Source organism: Ostrinia furnacalis, unplaced genomic scaffold, assembly GCF_004193835.3.
Source record: "Ostrinia furnacalis isolate ACB-3 unplaced genomic scaffold, ASM419383v2 OfSCF5720, whole genome shotgun sequence".
NCBI classification, from domain to species: domain Eukaryota; kingdom Metazoa; phylum Arthropoda; class Insecta; order Lepidoptera; family Crambidae; genus Ostrinia; species Ostrinia furnacalis.
In genome coordinates this window covers 19,491-38,076 of record NW_021135959.1, presented here as the reverse complement: position 1 = coordinate 38,076, position 18,586 = coordinate 19,491, and the positions used below count along the sequence as shown (strand labels likewise).

Here is an 18,586-nt window from a genome sequence, read left to right as displayed (position 1 = left end):
TCATTAAAAACTGCATTCGTTCTATACGTCTTTTACCCCTCTGCCGTTTCTCTTCCTGTCTAAAAAAAGATAAATGATTTTTGTGCCAGATACCAGATACCCATTTACTTACCCCACATATCGCCCCTCGGTCATCACTACCTTTCAAATTTGAATGTCAAATAAATTGTCAAGGTCATAATCATATGGTGAAATGTCAAAAATAGTCAAAAGTTGGAATCGGTAGCAGGTTTTTTCGGTAAATAAAAAATATTTACATACTTTTCAGTGGTAATTGCAAAGAAATTATAATTCTGCTATAAATTATTGACCAATATCATGCGCGTAAGTTCCAAAGTGTATGTATATTCTTATCAATGTTCATTATTAACCCTTATCAGTTTTATTTGTTTTGCAAATAGATTCTTTTGTGTGCATTTATTTATGCTTATCTTACATTCAAGTGGCTGTAATTGTACTGTAGAACCTTTGCAAGTACCTACTTTCAGAAAATTAGGTTTGAATAAAACTTATTAAAACTCAGAGACGGAAATAGATTTTTTAAAACATCTTTTTCTAGCTGTGGAGTTTAACGCTGCTGACAAAAATATACCAAAAAGACTTCACAAGGCACGTCAGTCAAAAAACCAAAATGTCCAAGAAGATTGCAGTGTGCCAAATGACATCCGTCGCAGACAAAACGCAGAATTTGCAAGCAGTTAGTAAATTAGTGAATGATGCAGCCAATGATGGGGCCCAGGTAATTCATTATTGCTAGAAATTATTTTTTATTATATCAATTCATATCATCATCGTCATCATCATTTCAGCCACAAGACGTCCACTGCGGAACATAGGCCTTCCCCAATGGTTATATCAAGTTAATAAGAAATTAATAAAGAATTTAGATTTAATTAAAATTGATGTTAGTTACTTAAAAAGTTTTTTAAGGAATAAAATCTAATTTAAATCTATAAATTAAGTATCTTTTCAAGTTGTGATTTAATAGCTTAATGTAATTAAAGTGTTAATATTTTTATATTAACACTTTAATGACCAAAAGTCACATATAAATAGTAACATCCAGTTACAGCAATGTTACTCTCAGAAATTATTCGAAGTGTTCAAATTTTCTATCCCTCTTACGCAAAGCAAGATGCCTGCATGAGAAACACTGTCAGATAGACTCAAAACTACGTATAGTTCCAAAATACTGAACTGTCCTATGCATGACATTGACAGTGGGGTGCCACCGTCAATACCGGATCGTTGGTTCCGATTTTTGCCATGTTGGAAACCATATAGTTGAACAATGGTAGCGCCCCCCTGTCATTGAGTTTGGTGGGACAGTTCAGCTTGGGTCATCTATAAACGTAGCCCTGCTTAAGGAAAGAACATATTCAATTCTTTCTTAACTCTTATTAAATCTTGATGACTTGATTTTCAGATGATATTCTTCCCAGAAGCGTGCGATTATATTTGTGACAACAAAAATGACATCGTAAAGTTCGCCGAGCCAATCCTCGGTGGGAACACAGTGGGAAAGTACAGAGAATTGGCCGCCAAGCACAAGGTCTGGCTGTCCATGGGTGGTGTTCATGAAAAGGTACTTTAAATATGGCATAAAATTATTACAAATTCATTGTCACCATCATGTAGGTCATTTTCAGGGCATTTTTACTTGTCCTTATACTTGATCAAACAAATAGTATTGATTCTACTGCTCAAATTCAACAACTTTTCTTAAGTTCAAATATTTAGTATGGAAAAGTCCATTTTTTGAGAAGTTATTAATGGTTGTATCAGAAAAATAATTGTATTTGGGTAGTAGAATCCACCCTTTTCTGATCAAAATTAAAAGACCATATAAGTTGGTGCTGAAAAGAGTCTTTGTCCTTCCATATGCATTAAAACATTATACTCTAAGCACTAGTAATTGAAGTCCCTAAAATTTAAGTTCTGCAGTACATTTAGATTGGAATCCTAGCAATATTGTTGTTTTAACCACATTTGTAATTCATTAATTTTATTATTCATATGTTCATTTAAAAAAAATCATTAATCTTTAATTGCATAGTCCTTTATTATTATGACATATTTTAATTACCTAATAAACATTTACATCACGTTTCAGGATGATTCAAAGCCAGACAAAATGTACAACACACACATTATCATAGATAGCAATGGAGAAATAGTACAGACGTACAGGAAACTACATTTATTCGATGTAGAGATTCCGGAGAAGAACGTTCGGTTGAAAGAAAGCGATTTCAGCCATCCAGGAGGACATGTGGTCACTCCTGTGGATACACCGGTTGGAAGGATAGGTACATATGTAAATATTTTTCTTTCTTTCTATTCTATCTTTCAAAGGTTAAATAAAAAAAACAACAACATTTAACACAGTATCATCTAATTTAGACAAAAACTTTGTTGTTTCAGCCGAAAGACGTCCACTGCTGGACAAAGGCCTCCCCCAAGGATTTCCACAAAGACGGGTCCTACGCCGCTCGCATCCAGGCACCTCCCGCGACCTTCACCAGATCGTCGGTCCACCTAGTGGGAGGCCTGCCCAAACGAAAAGTTTAATTTTATTAATTTCTGGCTAGTTTTGCTCGTGAGTCATGATTTGTCCCTCTTCCAAAAAAAACCGGGATAAAAACTATCCAGTATTTCTCTGCTCTCAAAAAGTTAAATCCATCTAAAAAAACCAAACCAAACCAAAAATTACTGCATGAGACCTTTTAGGTGTGTGAAATGCGGAGAAACCCATAGCAGTAAAGATTGTGGTAAAGACAGAAACACCCCGGCCACCTGTGCCTTGTGTGAAGGTAGTCACCCCGCAAATTACAAAGGGTGCTCAGTGTACCGTGACATATACACCAGAAGGTATCACAAGAATAATACGAATGATGCCAACAAACCAAAGCAGGCGCAACCGACTGTCACAAACACCATTGGTGGAGAAAACTGGGTACCCCTAACACGAGACCAAAGCGAATCAAATATCACAGATAAATATACACATTCCTATAGTGAAGTATTGAAGAATGGTAATAAACCACGAGGTTCAGGCACCTACAACATAACAGGAAATCAAAATCCTCATATAACCCAATCGGGTCAAACCAGTAACCAAACACATAGTGAGTATGAGATCACTCTACTAGAAACAATTAATAGACAAGCTCTAAAAATTGACTTACTGTTACAACAAATGGGGACCCTAATAAACCTCATAACTACACTAGTCAGCAAGACGAAATGACTTCTATTCGTATTGGAGCATGGAATGCAAATGGACTAGCTCCAGTTAAAAACGATCTAAAAATAATATTAGAAACAAAAAACCGGCCAAGTGCGAGTCGGACTCGCGCACCGAGGGTTCCGTACCATTGATTTATGAAATTAAAATTATTATTTTTTATTTAAGTTATTAGTATGAAAGATTACGCGGTAATAAGCGGTTTACGATTTACGAGGTATTAAAAAAAAATAAAACTACTTACTAGATCTAGTTCAAAACAATTTTCGTTGGTAGTTTTTATAGTAATTACATCATATGTTTTTTTTAGATTTTTCATTTTCTTATTTTAGAAGTTAGAGAGTTAGGGTGGGGACCAACTTTTTTCCACTTTGGAAGCGTCTGTCACGCAAACTATTCGGTTTAGAAAAAAAATGTTTTAGAAACCTCGATATCATTTTTGAAGACCTATCCATAGATACCCCACACGTATGTGTTTGATGAAAAAAAAATTTTTGAGTTTCAGTTCTAAGTATGGGGAGCCCCCAATATTTATTATTATTATTTTTTTGCATCAAAATCTTAATGCGGTTCACCGAATACATCTACCTACCAAGTTTCAACAGTATAGCTCTTATAGTTTCGGAAAAAAATGGCTGTGACATACGGACGGACAGACGGACGGACGGACGGACAGACAGACATGACGAATCTATAAGGGTTCCGTTTTTTGCCATTTGGCTACGGAACCCTAAAAACTACAAAACTACAACCTTATCGAGCTAACTACGCATCTGACTGGTATGCGACTCTCCCTCCCACTTACCTGCACACCTCCCCGCGTTCGCCCTGTCCTTGCCAGAGCGTTGCTGTGACGTAACGGCCGCCAGGGCGCAGTTAACTTGACCGTTTTGTAAGCGGCTTTGACAAATTTACAGGGTAGTTTGTTAAAAACAAATAATAAAAGTTTATATGGTTCTATACTAATATGCGAAAGTAGCCGTCTGTCTGTCTGTCTGTCTTGCTTTCACGCCTAAACCACTGAACTAAACATTGTATGTGTAAACAAACAAATCCATTATAGGCTCCAGCCATCAGTGTGGAGCAGAATTAGCGCAATAAAAAAAGACGTCACCATTTTGTTGCAATTTTTTACAAAACTTGCGCGCAAAAGGCAAATCTAGTATGTAAAATCATCAAATTTCTAATGCTCGTAACTCAGTTCAGACTGAGTTTAGAGGTATACATGTCATAGTAAGTTTGGTTTATTACACTATTTTGTAACCAAAAAACATGGTTTGGTCGATGGCCGCGCGAAAAAAAAAAGACGCTAATTTCCGGCATTGTCTTTTGGCATATTTATCCTGGTATGCTTTTTTTATCCTGGTATTTGAAACAGGGACGCGCGCGATAAAGTTTTCTGTGACAGACAAAATTACACACGGGCGGAAAGCTAGTTCAAATATATGTTTGGTAATTTCCAGGAATGGCAATATGCTATGACATGAGATTCCCCGAGCTAAGCACAGCGCTCGCTTCAATGGGTGCTGAGATTCTGACCTATCCGTCTGCATTCACTAAAGTGACTGGGGCGGCGCATTGGCATGTTTTGTTGAGGTATTTGATGTATTTACAATTTACAATGGTCTACGTATTAGCAAACTTATGTAGTCAGAAGATAATTTACTGCCCCACTTTTTTTTCGATTTCAATCCTGTTACACAGGTAAATTATCAGGTAAGTAATAATTGTAAATTATACACGATCTGTGCTACAAGCATTTGTGGTAAATTCAGAGAACTTTCTTGAAACATAAGATATTGTAATTTTTTTTTAAAGTTTTTTGTTGGCATTTTTTTAATCTAATGGGGATTCGTGATATAGAAAGTTACACAAATCCCCCATTCCCATTACCTATTGAGCAGAAGTTTAACTGAGTTACCGAAAAGGTTTTAAGCCCAAATGTGTTTAATTTTCTTTTTTTTATTGGCTTGAGTTTAGAAACCACGATTTAACAAAGTTCCGGTTTTTTTTTGTTTTAATTTACTTAAGAGTTGTGTGTGACGCATCAGAGCGGAATCAATTTCATAAACTAGTGTTGTGTGGTGTCGTGATGACTTCTGAAAGTTCTGACGTGTCACATCATGTATTAAACGTATTCTGTTCTAATGCGTCATAATGACACAATGCATCAGACAAATATAATCCGCTCTAAAACTTTTTTTCTCAACAGTTATTAAACCTGACCGTCTCAGGCAGTTCGATTTTTTCATGTTTTTTTTTTCAATTCCCCAAAGGTCGCGCGCGATAGAGAATCAAACCTACGTCATAGCAGCGGCTCAGACCGGTCAACACAACGCCAAACGACAATCCTATGGCCACGCATTGTGTGTAGATCCATGGGGCGAAGTTATAGCGGACTGCGGGGAGGAAACGTCAGTGTATAAGGTGGTTGAGTTGTCGAGCGATAAGTTGGCAGACGTCAGAAGAAACATGCCCGTCTTTCAGCATAGGAGGTGGGTGAGATAGTTTATCAGGTACTAATATCTCAGATAAAATGTAAGTTTTAGATGCTTCGAATAAAGGTAAGTTGGTGAAACTTGACTCCCTTAATAAAGTCTCAGATAGTCTATTAGGAGTTTCTCTGTCAGATAAATTACTATTTGTTTTAGGTCTCCAATTTAATAACTTTAACCAATTACTGATAAAGTCCCAGACAGTTTATCAGGAACTTAGCTGTCAGATAAACTGCAGTTTATGTTTCGTAGGCCGCGAAAGTTTCGGTCGCTGATAAAGTTCTTGATAACTTACTTGATATCAAGATCTTGATAGTTCTTTATTAATTACAAAAAGTTATCTGTCTCATAAACCACAATTTCTGTTGTTTCAGAAAGGATATCTACTCACTCTACACGCTAGCGCTCCGCAAATCCCCGCTGCTGGCCCACAAGCCCCGGACAGAGGCCCCGGACAGCCCCGTCCGGACCGTGTCCGGACCTACGCAAGTGTTCGGACACGTCCGAGTTCCGGACACTTGTGTCTTCTATAAGTCCAAGTTGACTTACGCTTTTGTTAATTTGAGGTAGGTCACAAAATCATACACATTTTTTTGTTTTTAAAGGCGGATTCATATTTGTCTGACGTGTTATGTCGTGACGCATCAGAACGGAATCGATGTCATACATGTAGTAGCGACGTTTAAACTACAGCGTTGTGTCGTGTCGTGTCGTAACGGCTTCTGACGAGTCGCATACTAAACTAGCTGTCCGGGTGAACCGCGAAAAATTGTGCAAAAACGGGAAATATTCAATTTACACGCGTACGAAGTCGCGCGCTCACAGCTTGTATGCAATAAAGTCTAACATCCAATGTATTTTCAGGTGTGTCATACCAGGTCATGTATTGGTGGCGCCTCTTCGCTTGGCCGAAAGGAATAGAGATTTGACTCCGGAAGAAGCTGATGATTTCTACAGAACTGTGATTTTGGTTCAAAAGGTATTGTATTTTATTTATTTATTATGCTTACTACCTAGACAGAGATTTAGACACGTATGTACACTTAACGCCAGATGTGATTGCGGTTATTTGACCGCAACCTCAGTCAACATTTTTCAACTCAGAATCTCATAGATTTTGTATGGCGGTACTGGCTGTGATGTCACTATTCTGCCAGTTAATTGGCAAACTTTATTAATTTCATAACTAAAAAATCTGAATTCATAAGTTATTCAAAACTAATTGTTTGTTTCAGTTAATGGAAAAAGTACACAACACACAATCGTGTACAGTTACCGTGCAAGATGGCCCAGATGCAGGACAGACTGTTAAGGTATTACTTTATCTAAGTAAACAGTTTTAGTTTGGGAGATAAGTACTTTTATACTGGACTGAGATTTTTCCAAAAACACCCACAACTTTTTTTTCTTCCAATTAGTGTTAATTTTTTGTAATAATAAAAAATTTTGTAATAATAATAATAAATGTTAATATTTATGATTAAAATACGTCGGAACTTCCGTCAAACACGTGTTAAAAAAAAGAAATAATATTTACTTAATCAAATTCTGAGATAAAAAGCTAACGTTCAAACTAGAGTTGTGACGTGTCGGCTTCTGACGTTTGACGTTATCATACTAAGGTTGAATTGCACCACCTTAAATTTAACCGTAACTATAACTTTAACCGGTCTTTTTGAATGGAGTTTGACAGACTTGACGTTTCGTAAGAGATAGTGCAACCCAACCTAAATGTATGAAACCAATTCTGTTTTGATGCGTCATCATGACACAACTCTTCAGACAAATATAAATCCACCTTTATTTTATTTGTTTTTCAGCATCTACACTGCCATGTTATGCCAAGGAAAAAAGGAGACTTCATAGACAATGATCTCATATATTTAGAGTTAGCTAAACACGATCAGTAAGTAAAAAAATATATTAATTTTTTGGGTTTTGATCAGGGATGTTATAGATATCCGTAACCGTAACCGAAACTTTCGGATATCCGAAATAAAATAATATCCGAAACCGTAACCGTAACCAAAAGTTTCGGATAATTTCGGATGTAGGCAGTTTCAATCGTTTTTTGTATAGCATTATACTATGTAAAGGCATAACAGCCTGATTTACCTTTATAATGCCATCTATTACTTATCACTTTTTATTTTTTTATTACTTTTTATTCGATGTAAAGACAGTGTGCGGCAAAGAATGAACCGTGTTGGACAACTATTACAAATTGCATTCTAAAGCACAGATATCCGTAACCGTAACGGAAACTTTCGGATATCCGAAATAAAAAAATATCCGAAACGATAACCGGTATAATGATATTCCTATATCCGTAACCGGATCCATAACCGAAACTACATATCCATAACAGCCCTACTCTGAATGCCGATGACCGAGGAAACTCTGTGCAGATTCTGCCATACAGAAGAAGAAACGGCCATGCATGTTCTTTGCTCATGCTTCCCGCTTATGAGCAAAAGAAGTATCCATCTCGGGCGACACATCATGCACCCGGATGAGATAGCAGATATCACGCTCCAAAGAATCTGGAAATTTATAGACTCAACGGGACTAAGCAGTGAACTTTAAAGACAAGGGCTGCCACAATAGATCAAACCTGGTCGAGTTGGCGCAAATAAAGGCCCAAAAACCAATAATAATAATAATACTCTGAATGCACTAGCTACCATATTATTATCTGAATCATAATCTGAAGTCGCTCCCATACCTCAGGCAATGACTAAGTTTTAAACGCCACACCTATAATTTTATTTCCTCAGGTTCAAAACAGGACACCCAGCGAAACCTGCCAGAAGTTTAGAAGAAATGCAAGAAGAAGCGAGTTTCTTGAAGAAAGAAATAGAGAAGATGATAAAAGAAGAAAACCTGTTAAGTAGATAATGTAAATAAATGTGCTATAAATTATATTTTGCTTTGGTGTATTCATTCGAAATTATAGATCGTTTCATCCACGAAGCCCCACATTCTTCCGCTAATGTTTGAGTGTTATCGGTACACGCTAAATGCTCCATGAGTGCAAACGCACACTTCCATAATGACGCGCTTCGAACGATCTATAAACGATTCTATACTTCAAGAAATATTTTGAAGAAAATTATTATACCTACCCATCAAAAACATTTTCATAAAGGTAGCGGGAAGGCGCTGAATGCAGGCCGCTACCGACCGGGCGATGTGGAAATCATTGGGGGAGGCCTATGTTCAGCAGTGGACGTCCTGTAGCTGAAATGATAATGATGAAAAACATTTTCTTGTAAAATGTTGCCAAGAAGAATCATATTGCAATGTGAAAGTCTTCAAATCTCATGTAGAGACAAACTAACTCTACACATTAACGGGATTATTCCCACCTCTCGTTCCCACCGCTGCAACTCCTGTGTAGCCAGGATCTACAGCTTGACCGCCAATAATCCAACCAGTGAAGGTCAAGTTTGTCCCCGGGGTAAGTTAAACTGTCATTGGACCCGCAACGAAATTAATCAGAAGAACAAGTTCGACTGCTCCAGTGCAAAGCGCATGAGTGACAAAACAATGTTTTTATAACCTCGAAGAACCACGGACAGTTAACATCAAATAAGTATGGGGACCTATCTTGTAAGCTAAATAACTCTCACCCAAAGTACCTACATAAATAATAATAATAAATAATATACAATACAATTTCACGCGGGCGAAGCCGCTGCGCGCTGGCAAAACTAGTGTATAAATTCATCGATAGTGTTCTATGCCTAAGAAACCAGGTTTTTTTCCACTCTTTTCAATTATTATTGCATAGGTTGGTAATTTCGTTGCGGGTCCAATAACAGTTAAGTATGTAACTTTCCCCCGGGACAAACTTGACTTGACCTTCACTGGTTGGGTTATTGGCGGTCAAGCTGTAGATCCTGGCTACACAGGAGTTGCAGCGGTGGGAACGGGAGGTGGGAATAGCATAGCTGGGCATTAACTCGTTAATCCGTTAATCGTTAATTAACGAAGTTAACATTTCTATTAACGGATTAACTTTTAAGTTAACTTTAAAAAATGTTAACGGACTCGTTAACTTCCGTTAAATTATCCTAAGTCCGTTAATCGTTAATCCAGTACCTACTATTTACCAAAAAGATATAGCAGGCACGCTGAAAAACACTAGAAAACACTAGAAAAACGCGTTTTGACGAGTATGTTCGGGCTTCCAGAACTTCCAGAACAACAGTTTTTTGTAACCAGAAAGAAACAATATAAAAATGCTATTTTATTTATTTATTTACATGCTTATATTGACTTCACTTGTTAGTATGTGTGGGACAAATCTTGCAACTGAATTTAAGACCAGTTCTCCTCAACCGATTGAGCTGCAATTTGGTATACTTATGTAAGTACGATGAAAATGCAATGTTGTGGTACCATTGAGCTAGTCTAATGATGGAGTCAGGAGGCGAACTAAATGAAACGGCGGAATCGCATCGAATTTGGGTTCGTTACATTTGTCTTTTTGAGCACTTTAGTACTAGATGATGTCCAGGGTCCTGATGATGGAGTCAGGAGGTGGCCATAGGAATTCCTAAACTAAATGGTGGAAACTTATCGAGTTTGGGTTTGTTGAATTTGTCTTTTCGAGCACATTTGTGCTAAATTGTATTGTAATTGAACCAAGGCTCTGAGATTGAGATACTATAGACTAAGAGCTGGTGAACGCCAGACCAACGTCATTTTATAAAAGTTTGTCAGTGTATGCTCCCAATATTAGGTTAGAATGTTGGTGGATTATGAAGTTTGGGTCATCGTGGCTTTGGCAGCTATCCTAAAAAAACTGTCTTGCAAGGAGTTGGAACTGTCAAAACTGTCTGGCTAAAAAGAGGAATAAATTCCATGCGCGATACAAGCTTTCGAAATTGTTTGAACCTTACATACAATTATTTTTTTCGTTTTATTATAAGGTGTTAACGGATTAACGATTAACGTTAACTTGCGTTAAATCTTGCTAAATGTAACGTTTTAACGTTTAACGAAGTTAATTTTTTTATTAACGGTTTAACGATTAACGAAGTTAACTATTTGATTAACGGTGCCCAGCTATGGGGAATAGTCTCATAGGCTGGTATAACAAACAGAACAGCGAAGCCGCGGGCATAAGTAGTTAGTGTTTAGTAAATTAGTCTATGCCTTTCAGGTTTTTTCCATGCGTTTCAATTACTTTTCTCTGGGTCATTTACTTTGTTTACTTAGAGTCCATTCTATTGTATTCATTTCGATAATAACTACCTACGAGTAGGTATGTTACCTACTTCAATTCTATTTGCTTGACATCCAGTGTAAATAAATTATCGTTCCGTGCACTGCAATTTTGAATAATAAATGACACAAAGCATGTAGTACCTACTACACTCAGCGGCACGGAATTTGGCCCAAGCCTAAACACCCAGATATGAGGCTAAATAGGTGTTGTATACCTAAGTTTCGTGTGACATGTTAACAGAACATTTGTTTTTGTTAATTTAAGAGGCTAGATTAATAAAAAAATGCGTCTGTTTAACTTTTTTGACTATAGAAACGCATTTCGTTGTTGGAGCGTAAAGAGTACGGGTAAGTTTAAATTCGATATTAAATGTTGTAAGGGTTTGGCGTTTTGTTTATTGTTTTTAAATTAATCTTAGGGTTATTCTTGTATCCATAATTTGAGAATAATGCCCATTACTCCAGCTCAAGTTGCTCAAATAGTGTTGCTTAGAAGTCAAGGGCGTATGCAGCGGGAGATGGCTGAAACTTTAAATTTATGGCGTACAAACTTAAGATACACCTTAAAAAGGCATGACCAGACCGCCTTTTACACAAGAAGACCAAGAAGTGGGGAATTAAGGTGTATGTCAGCTCGCGATGACCCGATTATCGTGCTTGCAGTATCAAGAAATCGGGATCTCACTACGTTTGATATACGCCAGCGTTTACAAACAGCAAGCCCAGTGAATATCAGTAAGCACACAATAAGAAGAAGAATGGAGGATCATAACCTGCATACTCGAAGACCAGCTCGAGGACCAGAACTTCTCCGATAGCTTCGCGAAGTGCGACTTAAGTTTTCTAGAGAACATGCAACTTCCATTTTTTTCCGAAACTATACTGGTCATCACAAAAATCGGCCCACCTACGTTTTACTGAAAAACTCGTTTCTACTGACACAATCATGGTGCCCCAATAATATTGGTTAGTGTTATTTGAAAGCCCAATAAATATGCTTAAAGAAAAAAACATTTAATTTCTTAATAAACGATTAACATAAACGCGATATACAATAAATGTGACTTGAAAAAAGACCTAACTTTGGGCTCACCTCTGGGATCAATTACACCAATTTTTAAAATAAGATCTCACGACGTGTCCTCTTTAACAGATGGATAGCGATTAATCCCAACGTAACAGTTTTATAGCCATAAAAGTTGGCTCAAGCGTACCTAACTACCTATTTTTTAAAAAGTGACTGGATTCTTCTACAGACACATTTTTGGGGTAAAAACATTTCCTTTAATGAAATGAAGTTTAGAACTAGGCTTTTAAATGGTGCCAATATTGGTGGGATGTGGGGATGCATACGTTTGAAAGTGCTTGTCGCGGGAGGGTCGATTTTTGTGATGACCAGTGTAAAAGAGCTTTACTGTTGAAACTTGGTAGGCAGATGTATTCTGTGAACCGCATTAAGTTTTTGATACAAAAATAAAAAAATAGTAATAAATATTGGCTCCCCATACTTAGAACTGAAATTCAAAAATTTTTTTTTCATCAATCATACGTGTGGTGTCTATGGATAGGTCTTCAAAAATGATATCGAGGTTTCTACAATTTTTTTTTCTAAACCGAATAGTTTGCGTGACAGACGCTTCCAAAGTGGAAAANCCCCCCCCCCCCCTCTCTAGTAAGTAGTATTTTTTGAATACCTCGTAAATCGTAAACCGCTTATTGCCGCGTAATCTGTCATACAAATAACTTACATTAAAAAAAAGAATAATTTCATAAATCAATGGTACGGAACCCTTTGTGCGTGACGCGTGAGTCCGACACGCATTTGGCCGGTTTTTTTTTGTTTGCGCTACAAGCTTTCGAAATTATTTGAACCTTGCATAAGTGCAATTATTTTTTTCGTTTTAGTACAACTGCATTTCAGAATAAAAGCTTGTAAACTGGCCTTAAATTCAGTTGCAAGAGTTGTCCCACACAAACTAACAAGTGTCGTTAGTGATCTGGTTACAAAAACTGTTGTTTTGGGTTCTGAAAGTTCTGGAAGCCCGAACGTACGGTCAACAGCACGTCAACGTAAACACTGTGGTATCTTACGTAGTTGCGATAGGGGCGACTTTGCAACGAAAATGTATAGCTTGATGTGCTGTCGACTGTACTTGTCAGAACGCGTTTTTCTAGAGTTTTTCAGCGTGCTTTTGGTAAATAGTAGGTACTCTATTAACGGATTAACGGACTTAGGATAATTTAACGGAAGTTAACGAGTCCGTTAACATTTTTTAAAGTTAACTTAAAAGTTAATCCGTTAATAGAAATGTTAACTTCGTTAATTAACGATTAACGGATTAACGAGTTAATGCCCAGCTATGGGCATAAGACTGCGGACTTCAGACTTTGTTACCTACTTTAGTTTACATACTAACTAGCGGCTGCCTGCGACTTCGTACGCGTGGACCAACCCCCCTTCACCCCTTAGGGGTGGAGTTTCGTAAAATCCGTTTTTAGCATGTCTACACCCTATAATGGAACCTACCTGCCAATTCTAAGTTTGAAGGTGTTACTAGTTTTTGAGATTTCGTGATTAAACAGTGAGTGGTATTTCGGGCGCTAGGTACCTTATTTACTTAGGTAAGTACATGATCTAGATTTAGGTAATGATAAATGTACAACTAGCCCAAAATTACCCTAACTAAGCAAATCTTTGAACTTAACCGTTAAATTAATTAAATACCTACCTCAATATGACTTGTTACATTCTAGGGTTCAAAACTTAGGTATATTGCCCCCTAAGGTATCGTAGGTATACCGCAACCGCTAGCATATTTGAAATACGGTAAGATCTTTAGATGCCCTAAGTAATTGGCATACTTACTCGTAGTTAAGTATTAGGTTTTAGTACTGGAACTAAGTTTGAATTAATTTCCTTGTGCACTAAAGGCCTATTCATAACTTACTGATAAGTCCATGATAGACTATTAGAAGTTATCTGTAAGATAAAATATAACTTTTGGGACTCTGAGCACTTTGAGGAATAAGTAAAAATATAGTAAGTGCAACCCGATCGAGTCGACGTCACATCGACGTTACGGACGGGGCAAAAAGAAAAGACATATGAAGCGATGCGACATTGACCCCCTAAAGCGGGAAAAAACTGCTAGCCACCTACTGAAGTGGAGGCGCCTGTTGCAGAAAAAAGTTGACGATTTCGAAGAGCAGCGGAAATCTTGATTCGAAACGCGATGCTCTTAAAGCCAGACCAGCAGCGGCTATCGCTTACAACTACATCAGCGGTGTCCTAACGTGTCGGCTACTGTAGCCATGTGAGGGCACATGATAGGGCAGCCCAGCGTAGCCCTCTTATTGCGGACTAATTTTGTCGTAGTTACCGTAGCCGAAAGCGGCTTGGGAGTAACGCGAGGTGGTACTATTACTTATTCTGTGGCGAGGTGTGCGGTTGAGTGTGAGGGAGAGTCGCATTCCAGCGAGGTGCGCAGTTAGCTTGATGTTTGTAGCACCAGTTTGAACTAACTTTGAAATAGCTGAGTTCGTCACAACACATCTTTCTATAAAAGCGAGAGGTCACTGACTGACTCACTCACTCATCACGAAATCTCAGAAACTACAAGTGCTAATATCAAATTTTGTATTGGGGTTCCTTTTAGAACGGGTGCTCACTAAGACGGGATTTTGCAAAATTCAACCTCTAAGGAGGTAAAACGGGATCCATGCGTACGAAGTCGCGGGCGGCCGCTAGTAAATAATAAAATTCAAAGTATGAGCCACTAGTCGTTACGTAGAAATTCAAATTATAGGAGCTAGCTGCGGCATACATTTTACATATTCAACAAATCGATGGAAGCCATTATGTTCGTAGCCATGCTCTGTATGGCATGAATAGTATATTTTGTGGTTACTATGCTTTTGTGTTTCATTGTTAGACTATATCTATATCTACTATCTATACTAAGTTATAAAGATGAAAGATTTGAATGTTAGGCTTCCAAACTATTGGACCGATTTAAAATTTCTTTCACTATTACAATCTTTCGTCTTCTTCTTTTTCACTATTACAATCTTTCGTCGAATCTTTGAATGCAGTTCTATTTCTTTTAAAAAAATAAAGGAATGTTTTCTTTGAGTATTTTCTATCTACAGTAGAATACCTACTTTCTATAAAAAATTTCATTTTCAACAATTTTGCTGTGATTTTTACCCGACTGCTCCAGAAGGAGGGTTTTGATTCCTTAATCAAAAGTTAAAAAAGTATTTTTTGAGCTTTTTATAATTTTGTTATAAAGTTTTATAACATTAGCCATTGCTAAAAAAGTCACGACGTACCTGCCCAAGTAGGGTAGGTACGACGGTAGAACTACTCGTCAACCTTCCAAAAGATGAGGATTTTTGCCATATGTATTACAAAACAGCGCTGTTTTTGAAAATGGCTAGCTATAATGTAAAACGGCGGATTATACAATCCGACTGCGGCATATAGTACACTAGCGGCCTCCCGCAACTACGCACGCGTGGATCCCGTTTTACCCCCTTAGGGGTGGAGTTTCGTAAAGTCCTTTTCTAACGGATGCCTACGGTATAACATCTACCTGCATGCTAAATTTCAGCCCGATCCGTCCAGTGGTTTGGGCTGTGCGTTGATAGATTGTGTTTCCTTAAAAAGGACTTGGAAACTAGCCTGAATTTTTGGCTCAATTTGTTCTAAGTCGGCCTGGCTAGCTACCACCATCTTACGTCTGTTAGCATAACAACAATGTTAACAGCAGTTGAAGGTAAGATAGTGGTTGAGAACGCAAACAGCTAAGTAATGACACTATATTTATGTCCCTTTGCCATAATCAAATCAATAGGAGAGCCCCGCACATAGTCTCTTTGCATCATTAAAAACCTTTTGTCCTGCTTAATACCTAAAAGTATGGTTCGTTTTCCATAGACAAAGCTGTGTCTACCCTACCATATTTTAATAAATCTCCGCCAGGGAGGAAAAGGATATACTTGATTGAGGAAATCCAAGATTTATTCTGTAAATCAGATGTTATTCCGCTCGCTTTAATTTAAATTTTAGATTCTTGTCGGTTCCCACTTCCCACTTCCTACGAATATGAAGTAGCGGTTCTACTGTCTACATTATGAATGGCGCATTTTCATTACTTAGTCGATAACTCGTTCGGTATACAGCATGCGGGGACTTCCTGCGCGAGATAACGACCAATGAAAGTTGCAAGTCGATACACGTACGTTCGGTACAACGCCTGCGGGGATTCCCCGCATGCAGTATACTGACCGTGCTATCGACCAATGAAATTCATCATTCAGATTTTCTGACGCATGCCTGTTTCTATTTTTTAGTAAACTTCGCACCCAGATTAATGTAAATCGGAAATGTCCCTTGAAGGATTTAAGTAACCGTGTTTAAAGTGAAGCAGATTGTCAAGACTTGGCTATTGAATTACTCTGCAACTGAAAAAATCCTTCCATCTATTAACTGACATGCTGCACATCACCACAGTAAACACACACACACACACACACGCACACACACACACACACACACACACACACACACACACACACACACACCTCACTCACACCGCACACACCTAGTCACAACCTTAGATCCTTAGATAGTAGTTTTTGCCTGCCTTTACGACGCTTTTACATTTCATTAAAACCTTCAAACTTTATTGTACATCATAGTAGAACCGGAGCTTTTTCACAGTTTAATTATTGAAAGTAAATTAATCACTCACTGGCTGCTGCGATACAGGCCGCGAGCCTAGGGCAGGAGCCGCTGTTAAACTCAAATTATGTAACAATTTTAGCAATAAAGTTTATTTATTTATTTAAGATTGCGGACCTTGTGGCACCCGTTCAATAAAAAGTAATTTGTGCACCCGTTCCAGAAATCTCCCGCACGCCGCATGCGGTGCACCCTATCGACTAGTGAAATTGCGCCATTACTCAGTCAGTGCCTGAGGTATATAAATACTAGCTTTCCGCCCGCGGCTTCGCCCGCGTGGAATTTTGTCTGTCACAGAAAAACTTTATCGCGCGCGTCCCTGTTTCAAAAACCGGGATAAAAACTATCCTATGTTCTTTCCCGGGACTCAAACTATCTCTATGCCAAATTTCATCAAAATCGGTTGCGAGGTTTAAGCGGGAAAGCGTAACAGACAGACAGACAGACAGACAGACAGACAGAGTTACTTTCGCATTTATAATATTAGTTGGGAAGTTGGGATGAGCGTCAAAGGAGGGTGTTTTTGAGACGTCAAACGTGCGAGACATCAATGTGCTTCAGATTTGTATGCTCTGTCACGTCATAAATGTCAATGTCATCCCTCCCGTGCCGCTCCCATACCTCAGGCACGGACTGATTAAATGCTAGAACTATAGAGTCTGAAAGTATTACGCAATAGTTATTCTGACGTAAGTATTGGATAAGAAAGGTCTTTCTAAAATTTCCTAAGATAGTTAAATGGAGGTCCAAAGCTTGTTTAAAAAAGTTTAGACACACCACACACGGAAAGCGCAGCGTAGGACGTCCACCCACAAGGAGGACCGACGACATAAAGGTAGCAGGAAGGCGCTGGATGCAGGCCGCCACCAACCGGTGTGGAAATCATTGGAGACCTAGTTCAGCAGTGGACGTTCTGTGGCTGAAATGATGATGATGATTAATGAAAGAAAAATATTTAATTGGTACCAAAAATAAAAACAATTATCATTATTAACCTAGCTGTTAATTAAGGCACTTTTCTAAAAACTACTTCATTTCGGCTTTCGGCCTGATCATCACATACCATCAGGTGAGATACAGGCCAAGAGCTTCCTCGTTGTGGATAAAAAAAATAATTAAGTAACTAATTTGATATTTGTTCACATTCAAATAAGTAGGGTAGGTACCTAGTTTTCAATTACTGTAAAATTCAAGCAATTTGTTGCTTCAAAATCATCAAGAAAGTTGCCGAATAAGTATTAGTTCCATTAAAAATCTATAGGAATCGCGTATGGCAAAATCAATTTATAATGACGTCACTAATTCCCGAAGTCAATAGACCTACAAAAAAGAGATTTTTCAGCAATTTTCAGTTCTAGAATTACGTGTTTATTTTAAAAAATTCTGTATTCTAAAATCATTGGTTGAAGGAATCAACCAACTACACAATTTAGGTCAAAAAAACGTAACCACAATTTCCTTTTTCTCAAAAAACTAGGGCACTATTACGCCTTTAACCAGCCCCAAATTGGCCTTAACAAAGCTCAACATTGTTACTGAAAAGTGCAATGCCGTTACAAAGCTCCTTTGTATGAAAACCGAGCTTCAAAAGCTTGGTCCTTTCAGTGTGTCGTAGGACGTCGTGGCAGAACGACGCATCCGTGCGCTGTGAGCTTTGAAAGTTGTACTCGACTTCAAGTTTAGTGTGTTATAGTGTGTGTAGTGTGTGATTGTGTTGTGTTGTGTTTTTTGTGATGGATGTGTTGGTGAAAGCTTAGGTGGTTCGAGTTTTGAGGTAAGTTCTAAAGTTTTCATACAATTGATAGCTTTTGTTTTTATTTGATTGTGTTTAGAAAAAGAAGCATATTTTAGTAGCTGACCCGC

General features: G+C 38.0%; 1 protein-coding gene across 3 annotated transcripts; it reads left to right on the top strand.

The window, feature by feature from the left end:
• Positions 1-136: 136 nt before the first annotated feature.
• On the top strand, positions 137-8,670 carry NitFhit (ntrilase and fragile histidine triad fusion protein NitFhit). 3 transcript variants are annotated; one of them, XM_028316474.1, is made up of 11 exons: positions 137-238; positions 560-739; positions 1,427-1,585; positions 2,114-2,309; positions 4,711-4,843; positions 5,524-5,742; positions 6,117-6,308; positions 6,607-6,721; positions 6,978-7,055; positions 7,563-7,648; positions 8,520-8,670. In XM_028316474.1, exons 2-11 carry the CDS (start codon positions 632-634, stop codon positions 8,638-8,640), a joined length of 1,407 nt encoding a protein of 468 aa, XP_028172275.1. In that variant the 5' UTR covers positions 137-238; positions 560-631; the 3' UTR covers positions 8,641-8,670. The 3 variants fall into 3 exon arrangements, with proteins under 3 accessions (XP_028172275.1, XP_028172273.1, XP_028172274.1); XM_028316472.1 differs by having other exon boundaries at positions 180-324; XM_028316473.1 differs by having other exon boundaries at positions 181-338.
• The last annotated feature ends 9,916 nt before the right edge of the window (positions 8,671-18,586 follow it).